General features: G+C 37.6%; 1 protein-coding gene across 10 annotated transcripts in view; it reads right to left on the reverse strand.

Annotated features, from left to right (window-relative positions):
* Positions 1–22,033, reverse strand: part of LOC138707964 (thioredoxin reductase 1, cytoplasmic-like) — a 479,245-nt gene that overhangs the window by 32,597 nt on the left and 424,615 nt on the right. For all 10 annotated transcript variants that reach the window (XR_011334488.1, XR_011334491.1, XR_011334487.1 and 7 more), the window contains one exon: positions 12,468–12,602. Coding sequence is in view for 2 of the 10 variants with exons in the window: in XM_069838056.1 (XP_069694157.1) it covers positions 12,468–12,602 (135 nt within the window). In the remaining 8 variants the exon portion in view is untranslated. The remainder of the gene's footprint in view (positions 1–12,467; positions 12,603–22,033) is intronic.

The raw sequence follows: 22,033 nt of genomic DNA on the forward strand, positions 1-22,033 counted from the left end.
TTCTTTCCTGCAAGTCCACATTTCATTGACCGTCAAACCAAATTATCACTTGGTAATTCAGTTGTTCTCAAAATTTGTAATTCTTAGTAGAATATAGACATTTTAAAATACCGAACATATTTCAACGTATCTGAATATAAGATCACGTCCCCAAAAATAACCTAAATATGACTTTAAAAAGTAAAAATATGCACAATATGACCAATATTGAGAAAATGACCTAAATATGCAAACATATGACACAAAACATCTCTAAAAGTAATCATAAACGCATAATTCATGTTTAATTTAACACTGTAACTGAAATGAAAGGCAGGAAAAAAATATGACATGTCATAAACATCTGAACTCTACTGATCATCAATACCATCTTCCTGTAGTTCACTGTATTTTGAATCGACAAGATTGTTTAGAATGTATATGACATGAACTGGGTTAATAGATACTTTTGGAAGCTAAAATAGTGAAAATAAGAGCAAATATTCTCAAATTCCCGAATTAAGACTGCACACAAACATAACAATAATTCTTATAGAAGATTCCAAATTAAATTGAATGCCATCACTTTTGTTATTCTTCAAAACTTATAATACATCCACTTCTTTTCATAAACCACTTTCACATGATTCATCAGAAGACACTAACATACAATTCACAGTACCACAACTGAAACCCCCTCTCAAATACACAAGGTTACAGACATGATTTAAAGGTCAAGAGTTCTGCAGTACATATACCGGTATGTACAGCACGAACTAATTCATAGTATGCTGTGTTGGGTATGCTGGTTGCGTGTAAGACCGGTATATAAGACATTATATTTCTTTAATGAGGGAAAAGCTAGGTGAGTGATTATTATCAGATTATTTACTGACTCAAACTTAGCAATAGTGATAATTTTTATTGAAACTGCAGTTCATAGGTGGAGAATGTTCCCTTGTAAGTGATACAGTAGCAATCTACACCCTTATTTTGGAAGAAGAGGCGGTTAAGTATTACTATCAGTGATGTCATTTTAACTGTTTAACAACTCGTTCTCTCTGCTAATAACTGCAAATTTCATTAATTTTAATGTCAAATGTATTCAATAAGGTAATAATAAGTAGCTACAAATAAAAGAAACTTGCAATGCAACATGCCACCACAGGCAAATATAATAAACCTATATTAAAAGGTACCAGGAATTATAACACAGACGCTTCTAACTCTCAATCAATGGCATTAATGGTTATAGGCACAACTGACTCAGCAGAGCTTATTCAAACTGTTATGACAAGAATTCCTTTCTCCAGGAATGAGCCACGACAATTTTTCATTGTTTCATCATATCTAAACATTTATTAATAAAATACAATTATTTAATATGCTCTCCAATGGACATAAAGATTGATTATATCACCTTAAAGTAATAAAATTATACAGTGTTCTGCCAAATTCCAGGCCTTTCACTGCAAACCCAACATTCTCCAGTCTTTCCTATTTTCTGCCCTCCTATTAGTTTCCGTATATGATCCATGTACAGTAGCGTGCAAATTAATCTGAACTCGACATATTTTTACATTTTCTGTCATTGTTGGCCTCAGCTGCTCATACCGCTTTAATTGACATCTGTAGTGCGTGTAATTCCATTGTTGAAGGTCTGTCATTATTTTTTTTTATAATATGTGACATTTTGCCTGTCGTTTTGTGCTTATAAGCATTTCAGTTGTGTTGAAGACTTAATACTGCAATCCTGTGTACATTCTGTCATCTTCACAAATGGATACAACTCCACGAAAACGGTCTAAAATTATAACATTAGCAGAGCATTCTTCTATGACACAGAGGCAAATTGCTGCAGAATGTCACATCGGTTTGGTGACTGTTAATTCGACCATAAAACGATACAGGGAGACTGGATCCATCACACCCCAGAAAAAAGGAAACTGTGGCCGGAAAAGGAAGACTTCACCTGCAGATGATCGTTTAATTGTAAGGAAAAGTAAATTAAATCCTAGACTAACTGCTGTCGACTTAACCCGCGAGTTAATGGCTACCAATGGGGCGAATATTCACGTCACAACAGTGCGGCATAGGCTTTTGGAAGCTGGACAAAGGGCTCGTAAGCCTATTAAGAAGCAACTGCTAACCCCTGTTATGTGCAAAAAATGCTTAATGTGGGCAAAATTACATCAACACTGGACAGTGAATGACTGGAAGAATGTACTTTTTTCCGATGAGTCTCATTTCGAGGTCCACGGCCACCATGATTCTTATGTACGGAAAGGATCCGAAAAAGTAACAGCAGCTCATCTCCAACAAGCACCCAAATACCCCCCTAAAGTAATGTTTTGGAGTTGTTTTACACATGAAGGGCCTGGAGCATTAATACCTATCAAGGGAATGATGAATTCTGACAAATATATTCACTTACTGGAAACCAGAATCGTACCCCAGCTGCAAAAATCATTTCCGGATGGCAGAGGTGTGTTCCAACAAGACCTGGCACCATGCCATACGTCTCGAAAAACTACAGAATTCTTCAACAAGAATAATATTCAGGTACTCCCCTGGCCAGGCAACTCACCCGACATCAACCCCACTGAGAACTTGCGGTCAATTTGCAAAAGAAGAATGCAAAAAATGGAATGTTCTACAAAGGAGAAGATGATTTCTGCCCTCATTGGTGTATGGTTTCGCGATGAAGAAATGAAGAATATTTGTGGGAAATTAGTGGAATCCATGCCAAATCGTCTCAGAGCTGTTATTAGGAACAAGGGAGGCCACATAGATTACTGAGGTATGTCTTAGATCCTTTTTTATCCTGTTTGAGTGTTTTTGCATAAGTAATTACGTTGTTCGGATTAATTTGCATGCTACTGTATCTTAATGTCTATCATCTGACGATGAACCATAAGTAATGTCATTAATTTAAATGGGTTATCTCTTGAGTTACTTAAAACAGAAAAAAAGTTTAATACAATTTGCTCCTTTGTGTTCCCTTTTCGAGAAAAAATTATTTTATATGAAACATTTCATAGCATATTTTGGGAAAGCGATTGAAATAATTCCCAATACACTCAGTCAGTTCCCAATATGCTCAGTCAGTTTAAGAGGGGGTGTATTATGATAATAAATGATTGAAAGAATTTTAGCGCTGTGACAACACTGCAAAGCTGCCTGGATAGATGAAGCTCGCGTATGTAAGGAATGGGTGAGACAACGAGATCAATTACTTACTACTTTAAAAATTAAAGTGGGAGATAATTATTTCTAACTGGCTGAAGAAAATGCTCGTAGTACGACAAAAGGACATTTTTTAAATCATTAATTACATTTGTATAATGTAAAGTAAGCTTTTCTTATTGGCTGTGTTCAAAGAATATGTAATTAAAGTTAAGTCGAAGAGTTTGAAAATTAAATTGTTTGTACATCAGCATTATAAATAGTCTTTATCGTTAGTGAAAATCGTGCTTAATATGCCACATATCATACTAGTAGTGCCATAAAATACACTACCGGTAGGCTACTGTTTATGAAAAGTGCAACACCCAGAAAGAATTGCCCGAAGACTCCAAACTCGGGAGATGTGTAGAACAATGTACCACCAATAATTGATTACGTTTCCAGAGAGATGGCGTACACATAGGCCCAACAGTGACGTCTCTTGTGTCACCAGCAAAGTCAGTGTTATACCTTGCTCAGTCAGTGCAGAGCTTCCAAACAAAGTGGAAACGTGAAAGCTAGTGCAGGTATGCCTCGTCGATGTGGAAGGGCGCAATATCAGCATGTGAGTTCGAACGGGGCAGAATGCTTGGTCTCCAGGAAGCAGGTTTATCATACCGTGACATTTCGGCTCGTACAGGGCATGCTGCTACAGCAGTAATGCGTTTGTGGAATCAGTGGATAGAAGAGGGTTGTATACAGAGACAAGCGAGTACTGGATCACGTAATGTGATCATAGCACGGGATGACCGCCATCTTGTCCACATGGCCAGTGACGGACCATACAGCTTCATCCAGTGTTGAGTCAATGTTGGAGTACTACAATGGGTGTCGACCTGTCTGCGTCAATGATTTGTCGCCGTCTTTTGAGGGCTGGACTAGTGGCTTGCATGCTGTTGCGTTGGCTTCCACTGTCCAGAAACCACCAATGCCTCAGACTGCAATGGGCACGTGAACGCCATCACTGGCATGCTGAGTAGCAAAATGTAGTGTTTTTGGATGAGCCCCACTTCAACTTGTCCTACAATGATGTTAGACGCTACCGTGGTGAATGCAATCTGAGAGCCTGCATTGTTGAGTGGCATAGAGGACAAACGCCTAGTCTGATGGTTTGGGGCGCCAATGGATACAATCTGCGATCTCGCCTCCTATGTATTCAGGGAAATCTGAACAGCAACCACTACATTAGGAAGGTTTTAGAGCCTGAGGTACTGCCCCTCCTTCAGGCAACTCCACATGCCATATTTCAGCAGGACAATGCCCAGCCACATATGGAGAGGATTGTGCAAGCCTTCTTCGAAGGACAAAGGGTATCACTGCTTCCTTGGCCTGAACGTTCGCCCATCGAACATGTGTGGGATATGGTTGGTCAGCAACTTGTTTGCCATGGTCCTCCAGCACACACTCTTGACGCTTTGTGGACTCACATACAAACTGTGTGGAAGCAGATTCCCCAGGAACATATCCAGGCTCTCTCTGATTCCATGCCACAATGCTTAGTGGCTCTGATTACAGTGCAAGTACGCTTCACACCATACTGAAATCTCACGGTCACAGATCTTGTACAGTTCTGTAATACTAATCATTTGTGTATTGTCATGTACCTAATCTGTGGTATAAATTTCATTTCAGTCACATGTATCCTTCTTGATGTTGCAATTTCCACAAACATTAGTGTATTACCATGACAACTAAAACGTCGTGAATTCTATTAAGAAAGCATAACTTGTATCATAAAATTAACATTATGAGACGATCTGTCAGTGCTATAATATTTAATATATCAACTTTGTCATAGCAACCTCTTTTTTCTTAGACCACGATTTCAAACTACCCATCATTACAAATCTGATGTTATTTCTTTATTAATATTCTTTTATAATACTGTCGTACAAAAAAATAGCGTATAAAATTAATTTATAATGTTATACAATTATTACATTCGTAAAAGGGATGAAACTCACTACATTCGGTTCATAGCATTTACTCATGTAATAAACTATAACATTATACACTTGTTTCATAATATTACTATTTTAATTTTATTCATTACTTCAATGTGAATAAACACATGGTATTTAATTTTTTCCTTTACAGATTTAAATGTTATAAAATTTTGTTTTTATAACATGAAATATGCATCATTACTGTTCACGATCTCTAGAATATTCAACTGAAATGGGAGTGTAGAAATATTTCTTAATCTTATGCATTTAATTTGAAAGAAACGTGTCTTACTGCCTGTGTTCTCTCAACATTTCATAAAAATTAGGTTATAGAGTTTATTTTTCAATTGTCCAAGATTTTGTTCAACTTGAAACAAGCAGTGTTCATCTTCATTATCTAACACAGTTTAAATTAAATAGTATATCATCTACATTCTTTCTTAATAGTGTAAATTTTATTAGTAACAACAATGTAATCTATTCGTCACAACAATAATTCCTTTCTACAATTCGCCTTAAACGCTCTCGTCAACAATTGGATTTTTTCACTCAACACAGTATTCGTTATAGCACTCCACTGATGACAATGACAATTTACTTGGACTAGTACGAACAACAATGAACTGTTAATCTTAACTAATATTTACAAAGCACTATTTACAAATCAGAACTATCAGTTCTCAGTTCACAGTTCTTCTATCTCAGTCACTCGAGTTCACAGTATCTCGAACCACAGACCTTCAGAGACAGTTCACTGTACTCGAACTCAGGTCCCTCCAACTGCGGTCCACTGCACTCGAACTCAGGTCCCTCCAACTGCGGTCCACTGCACTCGAACTCAGGCCTTCGGATGCTGACGCAGATGCGGACGCACACTCGAGTCGAACTCCGGCACACAAGTCTGGCTTGCTTGCTCTGGCTTACTCACTGACTGAATAACTGAAAAACTGCCCGAGTTCGCTGGCGCTTCTTCTTTTTATAGCAAAATCATAGTTGCGAGAAATTTCTACAGGTGTGTAGAGAATTATCTGGATATCTCCACTTCGACGCACTTCTGGAAGAGTCGGGAAGGTCCGTTCCCCATTCACTGCGTTAAGTAGCAGCTGCGCACGCAGCCTCCCCTCGCGTGTAGGCCCCTTTCCCCACTACTCCGCCGCGCGCCATCCCTCCGTGCTCCGCGCGATCTGCTTTCTTGCGGGACGCTGATCGTGAGTTCGAATCTCACGTCGCTGTCACAATAGTTTAAATCCAATGTACATGGCATGATGACATTGACCTTCAACAATCCAGGTGGAGGAGTTTGTTCAGAGCAACACAACTCCCAGCTGGTAAGGGTGAAGCCTTGCAAGTTCTCATAATTAATGTATTTTAAAATGCACGTTTTTCTGGAAAACTATTAAAAATATAGCAAAATGGCATTTGACTTTTTTTTTTTTTTTCTCTTTACTCATGGAATCACCCACCAGAATTATTCTCTCTCTCTCTCTCTTCCCCCCCTCCCTCTCCATTCTCATCTCCCTCTGTCTCGGTGTATGTGCGTGCATGCATGCTTGTGCGCATGTAAGCCCCTGAGAGGCAATCACACCACTCATAAATTTATTAATGTTGATTTACAGCTAGGTTCTCGTCCACAAGGTTGTTAGCTAATAACTGATGTAGTGACATAATTTTATTTAAAAAATTACCCAACAGAAAAAGCCTCGATCTTCTTACACTAACTGCAATTGCCATGCCACTACCAGTGTAGTGGTGTAACTCTCACAATCTGCTAGTAGTTTCCCCACTAGTAGTGTGCTATCATTGCTAGTGTTTAGGTTAAAATTCTATTTGTTTACATTTACAGAATCAAATTGTGCTAATTATGTCAGTGAAGGGGAAACTCATCCAAGTAGAAAGGGGGAAGAATCATTTGCCTGATAATATTAGACTCATGAATAAGTGAAAGCTAATATAGATCGTAACAGTAGCAAGGTGTATGTCACAAAAAACAGGTATGGTAATACCTGCAAAAGTGTTTGGAAATAAAAATTGTGGCTTTGTTGTAATGAACTCATTTCTGAAGAAGATAGGAAATCTACGTTCACCCGAATTTCAGCTCTAGGAGATAAATCTCGTCAGATTGTTTACCCCTCAGGACCAATTCGATGGTTGCCAATTCAACAGCATTGCCCTGATGAAAACTCAGAAACATCAAAAGGTCTCAAGTCAGTCACGTATGATATTAAGAGCTTCAGCTGACATTTTATTAACAAGAGTGTTTTAACACGCAGGTCTTCCCCAAGTGGTTTACAGAGTTCTTCCTTCTTTTGAAGCCTTTGAACTCGTCCATTAGATATGACAAATGTCTCCAAAAATATTTTTGTACATAAGGGTGACCCAGTGGGATATGACGGTTTTTAGAACGCTGCCGTTTCTAGCGGTTTTGTGTGGGGGAAACACAATTAGTTGCTATGTAACCTTCATAACATGCATTTTTTATTTTCAGTGTACTTCACGACATTATGGCGAACTGGATGGTGGCACAACGTGTCTTCACAGTGACTGCATTTATAGAGTCAAAATCCATCACGCACGTCCAAAGACGATTTCAACTTCATTTTAATGTCCCACGGCATGGAAGAGTACCTTCAAGTAACACTATACTGAAGTGGATGCGTAAATTTAATGAGACCGGCAGTCTGTGTAATGAGTTCGTTGGTAGTGCAAGAAGAGTCTGCACGCCAGAAAACATCGAGAGAGTACAGGAAGCAGTGATCAGAAGTCCACAGCGTTCTGCAAGGTGGCAGGCAGTTGCATTGAATTTATCGCGCACAAGCATTTGCCGTATTCTGCACGAGGACCTAAAATTCAACCCGTATAAAATTCAAATGGTGAATTGTGTGCGTGATGCTGATAAACCTGCTCGGTTGGCATTTTATAGACAGTTTCTTGCAATCTTGATTGCAGATCCAGGCATGGGGGTTTTTAAAAAGTAAGGTGTACTGCAATAAGCCACGCACCACTATGCAGTTAAAAGAAAACATCCAAAATGAAATTAAAGCAATTGATGCTGGTTTATTGCAGCAAGTTATGATGAGCTTCCAGCACAGATTGCAAGAGTGTGTGTAGAATGTCATGGAGGCTACTTAAAAAAATATAATATTTAAGAAATAATTACAGATTTGTAAATTGCAGTATTGTAGAATTTTCCTGTATAAGCGTCATCTTTCAATTCCACTTAAATATCCCACAACAAGGCAATAAAAACCGTCATATCCCACTGGGTCACCCTGTATTAACACTCTGTTCTTAGGTTCAGAACATACTGCAAGGTGTGCATCGATTTTCACACCTGATGTCTAGTATCGCATTATTGAAAAATCAAGGAGAAAAAAGTTCTTGTTCAATAAAGCGATTCAAGACGATTCTTTTTTTCAACTCGAATCCTCGAGAAGTTTATCACCAAGAGAAAACTGAACAAAGAAAGTGAACCATTCTGCTGAATGAAAGTTGAAATAGATTGGCTTAGTAAAGATCATGGTACGAAAATGTTACATAAAGAATTACTTAGCGATTCAGTCAGTTTCTCGTGTTTGAATATTGGAAAAAGAACCAGACGAAGATCTCGTACATTAATAAATTCAACTGATTTGGTGGAACTGATGGATTCGCCTAGGCCAGTGACAAGTGTTAAGCAGAATGACATGCTTAAACGTCTTCAATGGATACCTCCGAACCAGCACCACTATTTCCTTAGATTATAAACATTGGACGATTTGTCAGACTCTGAGCCACTTCCAGATTTTGAAAATAGTAACGAAGAAGATTAATGTAGGAGGTCTACACATCCTTTGTTTTCATTAGAATGACCTATTAACTTTTCTTCTTATTATTATTATGTTTGCAATAACGGATCAAAATTCTGAGCATTCCAAGTTCTATCATTAATATAAATTTCTGTTTTGTTAATTCAATAATCTAGTCATTATTCTTAATGGAAGTTGATAATAAAAATGTATTTTCTTTATGATTAACAAAATAAAGATGTGTTTTGTTATTGTAAAAAATATGTTTATTGAAGTTGAACTGTCCAATCTCACTCTGTGTCCCTAGGTTAGGAAGTGCAGATGGATAAAGCTATTAACATTTAAAATGAATGTAAAAAATAAAAATTTAAGACTCAGTAGAAGAGTACTATGGACAACGTTATTCAGACAAATAGTGGTATATATAAATGAGTTACACCACTTTACCCCAGTTTTCATCTAGTTATTTATCAGAGAAGTGGTATCTTGTGTTCAGAACCAATTGATCAATTCTTCAAGGAAGAAAAAATATAATTTCTATACCATAAAATAATGCTGAAAATATTTTTGCTGAAAAATGAAGAAAATAAAAAAAAAAAAAAATTAACGACGATTTTTAAATGCGAGCAAATGCAAAACCTTAAATTCTCGAACATTACATAAATTCACGCTGTACCACTTTATCTCTCAATGGCTCATATATACAGGATGATTCACGAGGATTTACAGTCACTTATGGAACTTATTTCCGAAGACATTCTGAGCGAAAAATATCATATAAACATGTGTCCTAATCTCAATATTTTCAGTTACATTAATTTGAAATTGTTAGTAAAATACCTTTTTCCTTTAGTTTTAAGGGCAAAATAATATTACAAATAGAGATTCAGCTATTCAGAAGTATCATTCCTTTAATTGGCTAGTGTTCTGAAGCTTAAAATGTGTTGTTAATTGCTTTGTACAGATTTTCTTTTTCAATTTTTAACTAAAAATTACATTATTCTTACTCACTTATCACAAAAATTGTTACACATCGTATGACTTTAGAAACTAGATTCGTTACAGTTCAATTATGCATCATAATGTACAGTCTTGAAGAATTTACAAGAGGGTGTGTGTGTGTGTGTGTGTGTGTGTGTTTGTGTGCGGGCGCGCTTGGGTGCATGTGCACCAGGTGTTTCAGACCACTCGTATCAGCCTTTCTTGTTGAAAACTATGTGATACTGGTTGTTCATAAAAAAATTTTGATAACCAAAACCTATGTAAAGAATCGATTGGTGGTAGTAACATTTCCCATAATAAACCAAAGTAGGGGTACCTGTAGTCAACTTGGAAATTTCAAATGAGAACATGGGTCACTAAAGGTACCATTGGAAACTACTTTTAAAAAGAAACAAATTTTACTGAAACTTTTTTTTCTAACTTTTATTGTTTACTCACAAAGCAACAAAAATTGTATCTTCTGAGAAATGCTGTATGGTGTTTATGTATGTACACTCTTCATAGGAAGGGTTCAAAATGTATGCCACTCTGTGCTAAACAATGTTCTGTTCACCTCCTAACATCCGTGATTGCACCTCAGCACAGCTGAGAGACCCACATGCTCCTCTAATTCTTTGTTTCATGTCTTCTCTAGTTGTTGGACGCACCTGGTAGAACATGTTTTTAATTCTCTCGCACAAGAAGTCATTTGGAGCGAAGTTAGGAGATCGGGCTGGCCAAGCTACTGGTCCTTCCTCGTCCAATCCACCATAGGAGAAATAACTAGTTAATAACTCGTCCAGCCCTACGTGAAAAGTGAGCCATACAGCCATCTTGCTGAAGCCACATCATTAACCGAAGTGCAAGGGGAACATCATGAAGCAACTGGTGCATATGTTTTGGAGAAAGCGTGCGTTCTACCATTCAAGTTCTCCTAAAAAAAAGTATGGTCCTATGACTTAGCGTTTGAGGAGGCCACACTATGTGTTGAGGTTCCACATGTGCTGGTAATCCACTTCATATAGCCAGTGTGGATTAACCGGAGACCAGTAATGGGCAGTGTAGAGATTCACTTGATCATTACTTTTGAAAGTTGCCTCATCTGTCCACAGAATTCTGAGCTCGAAATCACAGTGTTTAGAAACCAGCTCCAGAAATCAACACAAGTCTGGAAGTCATGTCCCCCAAGTTCCTGATGGAGATGAATATGGTATGAAGGAAATTTGTTGTCTTTCAGAATTCTAAACACTGCATTATGGTGTAATCCTGAGTCAAATGGTAAGCCTTCTTGTGGGGTAGAATTAAAGACATGGTCTACCAAGTGCGTCCAACAACTAGAGAAGACATGAAACAAAGAATTAGAGAAGCCTGTGAGATTCCCAGCTGTGCTGAAGTGCAGTCACAGATGTTAGGATGTGATCAGAACATTGTCTAGGACAGGGTGGCGTACATTTTGAACATTTACTATGAAGAATGTACGTACATAAACAACATACAGCATTTCTCAGAAGATACCATTTTTGTTGTTTTGTGACTAAACAATGAAAGTTAGAAAAAAAGTTTCAGTATAAGTTGTTTCTTTTTAAAAGTACTTTCCAATGGTACTTTCAATGATCCATGTTCTCATTTGAAATTTCGAAGTTGGCCACAGGTACTCCTACTTCCAATTTGTTGCAGGAAATGGTACTACTACCACCAATCGATTCTTTACATAGGTTTCGGTTATCAAAATTTTTTTATGAACAACCAGTATCATATAGTTTTCGGCAAAAAAAGGCTGATACGGGTGGTCTGAAACATCCGGTGTATATATTTGTCATACACATGTAAATATGAACCCTAATACTGGCAATGGAGTTAAATACCTTTTTGAATGTAATTCATTAATCTAATGCCTGATCATCAACACCCATTGTTGTACACGTGTTGCACTTAAGTGAAATGTTATATTGTGTGTAATTTGGAAATTTTCATTGCAACTAAACTATTGTATATTTCACGCACCATAGTGATATATTGTACCAATGGCAAGACTTTTGTATGAATAACACAGTTATTGCACGTCTGGCAATACTGCTGACTGATTACAATACAAATGCTACATCTCACAATGTGACGTGTTTGTAATATTAAATTAAACTGAACAATACCTACTGAATTAATTGAATGTTAAACTTCAAATTTTTCTACCAGGTTTACACTTTAAAGAAGAACCATCCTAGTTTTGATAAAGACATTATTGTTACCAATGGAAATGACTGACTGAAATTGCTCAGGTTGTGGCAGATACTGCAGATTGTGTTATGTGCACAGCTTTGGATGTATGTTTCTGCTTACTTTGCCATCCAGAAGTGTCCACATCACAAATTGTGTCCAGTAACTACATACCCAAAGAAATAATGTTATCTGCATTCAACTTAGAGTCAAATGTTTTTGAATTGAATTTTTCAAGGGTTCATGAAGAGATTTAGAAAACCATTGTTATCATCTCCAGAGAAGGATTTCGTTTTAAACTTAGGGACAGGTACATGGATAATGGTGATCTACCTACCTCAGCTGATGTAGGGTGAATGCCAATCAAATTGGCGAAATCTGATTTCTTTGCGCCCAACTTCACACCAATGGCAAATCCCTGAGTAATCTCTCCAGCGTTAGGACCCAATATATGGAAACCAACTACACGTTCCTGCAGGAAAAAAAAAAAAAAATGAATTATAGAGTTCAATCAAAAGAGGCAGTAAATACAACACAATACATAAAAGAGGGTACTCTGTATAACATGAAATGTTTATTTACTTATTAATACAGAGTTTCCGAGAAAGAGTGATGGGATTTTATGAGTTCACTGTGGAACATGTATTATGTATAATAGATTGAAGGTGCTTGTAATTAGTTCAGTAATTCAAACAGTTTGCTTTCACGTCATTGTTGCATATCTTACAGTCCTGTGTTCATAGTCCTCAGAAGTCCGTTCCATGCCTTAGTCTACAGCTGGGTATTCCACAGTCAACAGTGCACGACGTCAAGAGAATGAAATTGCATCCCTATAAAATTCAACTATTGCATGCAATAAAACCATGGGATAAGCTCCTACCATGCTACAAAGAATATTGATGATGAACCAGAATTTCTAGAGAATATCCTCTTCTCCGATGAGGCCACATTCCATCTAAATGATTGTGTTAATCGGCACAATTGTGTAATTTTGGGATCGGAAAATATGAAAATTAATAAAAGTTGTTGCTGTCAAAGCCTATAAGGCTGAGTAATGTTATATATGTGATCAGGATTCTGAGCAACGACCACAATAAGGAAGAGCAAAGAGAATTATGATCGTTGGCAAAGAGTCGATGCTGCTGCCACCTACAGGCAAATTACTTGAAAAAGGCGTCAAATCCATAGAGTAAGTATAGATAGAGTGCACCTGGTCTACTGTGCAGGGTATCAACATTGAATGTAAGTCACGTGACTTTGGTATGCTGCAGACGATTCTGTAGTCTTTTTATACGTGGGGTCTTGCTTGTGATTCATCAAAGAAATGTATTCAGAGTAAGATAATAAGTTATTATGTACTGATAATAGCCACAATGATAGCGAACTACTGCTGTTGCTATGGATGCAAAGAAAAATACCTGAAATGAGGAAACATATCGTTCCATTCTTAAGTATTGCACACCAGTAACCTCCCTTGTGAATGCCATATTGAAGACTTAGTTTCAAATTCTCACATTAACTAAATGATTTATCATCATTTATCTTTCATTTTTTATATAGATTTTATAGGTTTTTTTTTAGAAATTTATTCCAGAATTTCTTCTTCTTTTCTGTGATATCATTCTAAAATATTGCTGAATTTTTGTTTCAGTTCTGAAGGTTTTTAAGAGTTTTCTGCAGTTATTCTTCCTTGATGGCTACTATTCTTTAGTTATTGTAATTTCTAAGTTCAAAATGGGCATTACTGAGCAGAGACCTCTTCCATTTGTAAATCAAAGACAAAAATATAACATTTAAGCTAACAAAACTGCAGATTCATTCCCTGGACTGGGTGATGTATTCTATAGGCCTATGTAGGCTATCCCTGATACAGCGCATTTTTTAATTGTACGAATATATTTCCTTAATGAATTTTCCTCTTCTCAAGTAATCACATGTTTTTTCAGTCCCAAAAATCATATTGATGTTACAAGTTACTCAGGAGTGTTCAATATAGTCACTATTCTTTTCATATATAAATTATATGGTTAAGGCTGCTTTCCAGTTGAGACAAAAATGGATAGTAAATCCAATATTTTGCTCATTATTTTTTCAAAATGTCGACAAATCCTCATCTTTGATTATCCAAAAAAAAAAAAAAAAAAAAATCCATGGCACTACAGCCCATTGCAGGGCCAAGACCAACCAGCCGGCTGCTGGCCTCACGTCCACATGCCGAAGCAGAGGTGGACGATCATCCAACCAGAATGGAGGTATCGTGTAGTTATTACAATGATCCCCCAGCCATTATAGCTGGTTTGCGAAACTGTATTTTTGCTACCTATCGTAGCTGCCCAAGTGCATCACGATGCTAGGTGGGCACTGGTCCCATACACTGGCCGAAACTTCATGAGAAAATTTCTTCCTCTATGAGGATTCGAACCAGCGCGCATTCCGTAACGCGAATCCTAGGCAGAATGCCTTAGACCATGACGCCACTGTGCGGGACCATCTTTGATTATGCTCACGACAAAATTATCAGTACCAACTTAATAACGTGACATATATTCTCAAATTTTACTGTTTGTAAAAGTCCATACTTATTTATGGCTTTTAAGGAACCTGGAGGTCCACTGCCATCCTCACATAAGCCCACTGTCAGTCCCTATCCTGAGCAAGATTACTCCATTCTCTACCATCATATCCCACCTCTCTCAAATTCATTTTAATATTATCCTCCCATCTATGTCTCGGCCTCCCAAAAGGTCTTATTCCCTCTGGCTTCCCAACTAACACTCTATATGTATTTCTGAATTTGCCCATACATGCTACATGCCCTGCCCACCTCAAACGTCTGGACTTAGTGTTCCTAATTATGTCAGGTGAAGAATACAATGCATGCAGTTCTGCGTAATGTAACTTTCTCCATTTTCCTGTAACTCCATCCTTCTTAGCTTCAAATATTTTCCTAAGCACCTTAAAGTGAGAGTCCAAGTTTCACAACTATACATAAGAATAGGTAATATAATTGTTTTATAAATTCTAACTTTCAGTTTTTTTTGAGAGCAAACTGGATGATAAAAGCTTCTCAACTGAATAATAACACGCATTTCCCATATTTATTCTGGGTTTAATTTCCTCCTGATTATCATTTATATTTGTTACTGCTGCTCTGCCTCTTCAAAGGATAAATTTCCAAATTTTATATTTCCATTTCGTACAATATTCTGGTCACGAGACATAATCATATACTTAGTCTTTTCGGGATTTACTTCCAAACCTATCTCTTTACTTACTTCATGTAAAATTCCCGTGTTTTCTCTCATAGTTTATGGATTTTCTCCTAATATAGTCACTTTGTAAAAGTCCATACCAATATAAAAATAAATGTAAAGGACACTCAATATTTCACAAAATTGTTTATTGTTCATAAAAAAACATAATTCTAAAACTAAACAACAGAATAGCATATAAGAATGTTACAACTAAAATATTATATAATTGTGTAGAAGTCTCATCGCGTTACAATAGTGACTAAGTACGATAATAAAAAATATTTTTCATTTAGCATGATATTAGGAAGTTCGCACAAACTTTCGTTTTCAGTAAATATTCGAACCTTAAATTAGTGTATTATTTGTGTTGTGTGATGTGTTTTAATAAATAAAATCCACACGGCTTTTATGTCAATTTAATTATGTTCGGGTCGTCAGTGTTGCCACAGTAGGAAGTTCGCACAAACTATAATTTTCAGCGAATATTCGAACCTAAAATTAGTGTTAGCTATTATTTGTGTTGTGTGTTATGTTTTAATAAGGGAAATCCACACAGTTGTTATTTTTATTTACTTATCTTCGGGCAGTCAGTTTGCCACATTAGGAAGTTCGCACGAAATTTCGTTTTCAGTGTATATTCGAACCTAAAATTAGTGTATTATTTGTGTTGTGTAATGTGTTTTAATAATGAAAATCCACAAAGTTTTTATGTTTATTCAGTTATGAGCAAGTGATAGAGAAATAACCTTCACATGGCTGAAGTTTCAATATTTGGCATCAAGAAATGCCTACGAACTTTTTTTTTGTATAGGCCTGTACCGGTTTTTATTCAATTATCTGGCAAAATCTCTTATCCGTAACTAGCCTGGTTCCTTTGGTGCCGAATATGAGGGATTCTACTGTACCTAGGTATAATATTTATACTTGTTGTGCTAGATAAAAAGAATTCACAATATTTCCTATGAAAAAATCTTTACGCGCTTATGTCAGTCAACAGAAATCGGCTGAGTTCATCCCAAAGTCACGTGACTCGTCCATGTTTCGATGTTGATGCCCCTCAGCAGCTTTCTGCGCAGCTATACGTGCTCTCTATATTATACTAACTCTATGGTCAAATCAGATAGCCCTAATTTAAAAAAAAAAACAGTCATACAAGTTACGAAAGGAGGATATTTCTTGATTTTTTAAAAATCCGCCTGGACCCCGGACAAAGTCCTAAAAAGGAGGACATCCGGACAAAAGAGGACGTCTGGTCACCCTATGTCAGTGTGAGCTGAAATTGAATTTCGCTTAGACGTCTGTCGTACTGGTAATGGTAATCATATTTAAATTTACTAACGTTATTTGGAAACTGTTTGAGTTACTGAACTAATTACAAGTACCTTCAATCCATTACACGTAATACATGCTTCACAGTGAACTCGTAAACCTCCACCATTCATTCTCGGAAACCCTGTATATTGTCACTTTTAATTCAAAACAATAATGTAACTTTTATTGTCACAACAATAATCACTTTCTATAATTGAATTTTAACACTCCCGTCAACAATGGGATTTCCACTTCACACAGCAACACAGTATTCGTTATTGCACTCCACAGACGACAATGACAATTCACTTGGATTATTGACAACAATGTACTGCTAATCTCAACTAATGCCCACAAAACACTATTTACAAAACAAAACTGTCAGTTCTCAGTTCACATTTCGTTGCCTTGGCTAGTTCTAGCTCATTCACTCAAGTTCACAGAATATCGAACCCAAGACTTCCAGAGACAGTCCACTGAACTTCGAACTCAGGTCCCCCAACTGCGGTCCACTGCACGTCGAACCAAAGACTCCGGATACGCCGCACTCGCCAGGATGCTCCCACAGTTGCGGACACACTCAAGTCGAACTCCGGTCTCGAAGCTGGCTTCACTGCCACACAAGACTGACTGGCTCGCTGTCCAAAAACTGAACTCTCTTCGAAGGCTGCTCGCTTTTTATTAGTTAAACCACACTTTCCAGAAACTACGATTTCGCGAACAATCTCGTTACAGCAACCGGTTCGCGTGGTATTTCGAAACTTCCAGCTTCCCCCTCTTACGTCCGTCCCTTCCAGTTCGCGCGGCCGCGCCGCGCGACAGTGCTGGCCGACTTGCGTCTTTCCCTCTCTCCGCCGCCTCGCGGAGCTCGCCTCCTCGCGCCCCCTCCCTTCTGCCGGAAGCGCACGAAGCTCCCCAAAGTAGCGAGAACTTTCCATCATGGTTGCCACAATATTAAAACATCATTTACACGTTTTTATGGGGTCTGAACAAAAAATGTGTAACTGAAATGACATTTAATAGCGTCTGAAATAGAATTTGAAAACCATATGGGGAGAATGAGTTAAAGTCAAATTAGTAAAATTTTCATAAAAAAATTTATAACTTCAAGGTCGTTAAGCCATCTTTGAGTCTATTTGAGTACTCAGATTTATAACAAATATCCTTTATGAGTATAAGGAAATCTTAGCTGTTGAGAGTCAAAGCTGGCTGATATATTAGACCTACATTTCAAACTGCAATTCAGAAAATTTTACATTGCCTTACCGTGTTCTTCTCATGTGATCTTCTTTTAATAATATGCAATTATTTTACAAAAAAAGTCTGTTACTTTGAACCGCTTGCTACTAAGAAATAAACCATGCCCTTAAATTGTGATGTTTCATAATTTGTTCAGTCACATCATCATGTGTTACGAAATGTTCCGCCATTTCTAAACCAGTAGCAGCTCCATTAACGGACACAAGATTGGTGGAGGTGAGCATGGGCATCTTCAAATTTCCACGAATTTCGAAGTGGGTCTCATCTTAAGAATGAAAACGTGCTGCATTTTCACGGCAAATATAATTTCGAGCAAAACTGATTTAGAACATACTACAGTGAAACCTCTCCTTACGGACACTCCTCAAATACGGACATATTTTTATGTCCCAATTGAAATAATATAGAAATAATGATAAATTTAACTATCGTTTACGGACACTCTCAGATACGGACACAGACAGCTGTTTCACAGTCCTAAAGCTTGCTTTACCTTCTGACTGCGGACAGAACTTGGTTTTCAAGACGTAATGTGTTACAAAACTGGAAAATTTAGTTTTGAGAACTGTACAGAAAATCCTTAACATGAAAGAAGACAATAAGGGTATCGTATGCTACCACTATCCCAGCCAGCTACCCCTTGTTAGCTGGAAGTGGGTGGATAAACAGATTCATACAATTTAATCTGTCTGACGGGTCCAAGGTTTCCGCGATCGTGAAATTGTATTCAACAAATGATAGGCTTAATAAGATTATTCTCTTCACTTCAATCATTGTTCTGTTTCGAGAGATATGGCACCTGAACATAAAGGTTAAGTTGAAAACTGTAAATTACAGTACTGTTTAACTCTAGACGTAGAATAAAATTGCATGGAATAGTAATGTATTTTCCTTTTTCGGTCTTATCTACTGTAGTTGAAGTTGCAAAGAATTTACTGTAGTACTGTATACTGTATTTAGAATTAAACAACAGTAATACATTTCATTTAAAGCGTGAAGGGATACATAATGCATATTATAAATTTACTGTTAGAGTGGGAAGCCTCCCTCCCTATAAAGGACACCTCTCAGATGCGGACAGATTGTTACGTTCCTTCGATGTCTGTAAATGAGATGTTTCACTGTGTGTATATGTATATGTATACAGGATGTTTAAAAAATACGGGGCATAATTTCAGGTATGTATTTCCCACATGTAGACAATCAAAATAGTTCATTACAACATGTGTCCGGAAATGCTTCATTTCCGAGTTATGGCCTTCACAACATTGAAATTCACCGGAACGTTTTTCTTTCCGCAGGTCGTTATCATTACAGAAGTTGTTCAAAATGTCCACCTTCTGCTTGAATACAGACCTCACATCGATGTCTCATTGACCTGCGAACACGATCCCAAACTCCAGGAGTATTGCATATGTCCTCAGAACATGCCACAATTCGATTCTGAAGGGATTCCAAATCAGGCACCGGAGACGAATAAACCAATGATTTTAAATGGCCCCACAAGTAGAAATCGAGAGGGTTCAGATCAGGTGAGCGTGGAGTCCAAGCAATTGGGCCACCTCTACCTATCCATCGATCACGAAATCTTCGATCCAAGTACAGGCGAGCCATACGACTGAAGTGTGCAGGAGCGCCATCATGCAAGAAGTGAATGTGTTGACGACTGATCAGTGGAGTGTCTTCTAAAACATGAGGTATGGTGTTTTCCAGGAAGTTTGTGTACGCCTGCCCCGTAAGTCTGTTTACAAGTACATGGGGTCCAACTAATCGATCACCAATGATACCGGCCCACATGTTGAGGGAGAACCGCACCTGGTGATGAGATGGAACAGTTGCACGTAAGGTTTTCATACTCCCATACATGCTGATTGTGGAAATTTGTTATGCCATCTCGTGTGAACTGTGCTTCATCTGTAAATAATACTAAGGCAAGAAAGTTCGGATTTACACCACACTGCTGCAAGAACCACTGACAGAACCTAACTCGTGCAGGGTAATCTGCTGGTGACAGAGCCTGTACACGTTGCAAATGATAAGGATACAATTGATACTCTTTCAACAGTCTCCAGACAGTCGTATGAGGAACATTGACTTGCAACGCTACGCTTCGTGTGCTGATAGAAGGAGTCATGTTCACAGCCTCCAGAATCTCCTCCTGTACTTCTGGAGTTGTAGATCTTGGTCGTCCCCTTCCCAAACCAGGAGAGTTAAATTTTCCATACTCGCACAGACAGTAATGGAGACGTACAAATGTCTTCCGATCTGGACATTGTCACTGTGGGTACCTCTCCTGGTACAAACGACGAGCCAGCGCAGCATTGCCATCCGCCTTACCGTACATGAAGTGTATCTCTGCCAGCTCTTGATTTGAATACATGTCGCACAGTCTAACACCTACACAACACTGAATGTAACCTTCGCCTCGGAATGAATTGTCAGAGGGCCCTCTTAATGTCTACTTTGACGGCAACGACCTGCGGAAAGAAAAACGTCCCAGTGAATTTCAATGTTGTGAAGGCCATAACTCGGAAATAAAGCATTTCCGGACACATGTTGTAATGAACTATTTTGATTGTCTACATGTGGGAAATACAAACCTAAAATTATGCCCCGTATTTTTGAAACACCCTGTATATATCCTTCCTAATACACACCTCAGAATTAGAGCAAGTGTTTTGGCTGGTGAAATAGGCGCCTTTTCACGCTATTGCATGGTTTTGTAAAAAATCATCTCTTGAAAGAGGTTCACAAGGAAACAGAACTGTCCTCCAGTGAATCTGAAAAATGCTTTAAATTTTACTTCATTGTCTAGTAGATGATTATCGATCAGTATTCTGAAAACTCCCTCCTCTTCTCTACAAGATAAAACTTCACTAACAGACCTCCTGATGCAAAGTGATCAACCAGGTAATCTATTTCTTCTTCTACATCCTCAAAGTCATGTAGCACTAGTAACGAACACAGTTTTTTCCATTTTGATGCACAACTCTTTTGAAGTTCAGTTCATAATCCTTCATACATTCACAGCTGTAGAGTCTGCCATATCACCTGCGTTTTTCGAAGTTTCTAGGAGCACACAGTTGCAGCGCATTAAGTAATGTGTTTAACATTGGTGTTTTAGGTTATATGCGACATAAAAAGTGTGCCGCTAGGAAAACTCTGCTTAACTCACGTAATAAATGTTTGTGCACCCAAAAATTGCATATAACATTGGAATTTTGTGGAATGTCAGATCAGTATGAATATTGTACATCTATATAGCATATAACAGAATTCTGTAGAGCCAACACAAGTTCTTGTCCAATTTAAAAATGGTGGCTTCCAACTTCACTTCCCAATGAGAAGTTAACGATCTCAATAAGTGTGAAATCTGTGATTTGTGCACCCAAAAGTAGCACATGGCATCAGCATTTTGTGATAACATCACACACTGTATGTATACTTCACATCCATATAACACAATTAGTGCTGTGCATACAGCAACATTCAGCCTGTCTGACCTGCTTGGACTGGTGAACAGGCGATAACATATTTAACCGAACAGTAGAAGCAAGTTTATGTGTTGTGTTGTCAGCATATTTAACTGAACAGTAGAAGGAAGTTTATATGTTGTATTGTCTGTGAGTTGGGTTCCACATGAGCTTGCTGCTAGGATGGCAGGCTCTTGTCGTGCCTCTTCTGTTTTGTTTTACATGCAGTTAGCTTTACACAGTCAGTACTGGAGTCAATAAAAATATAAAAGTTGTGCATAAGATAACTATTAACTTTTTATTTCATTTTTAATTTCAAAGTTCATTTCTCGTAATACTTCAATTATTGAAATAAATAAATGCTGTTTTTAAGGAGGAAACGTGAAAACCATAGCTTTTATTTTCATACTTGAACTCTTTACAATATGCATTATGTTTAAAGAAACACGAAATAGTCTACCATGATAATAATAATAAAAAAAAAAGACGCAATGTCTAACATAAAAGCTACACCTTCACAAATTATCTCACATTAAACTTTTACTCTTACAAATAATAACATAGGCCCTAATGTTTAATTTGTAGCTATTTTGGTGTTAATTGCA

Source organism: Periplaneta americana, chromosome 10, assembly GCF_040183065.1.
Source record: "Periplaneta americana isolate PAMFEO1 chromosome 10, P.americana_PAMFEO1_priV1, whole genome shotgun sequence".
Classification (NCBI taxonomy): domain Eukaryota; kingdom Metazoa; phylum Arthropoda; class Insecta; order Blattodea; family Blattidae; genus Periplaneta; species Periplaneta americana.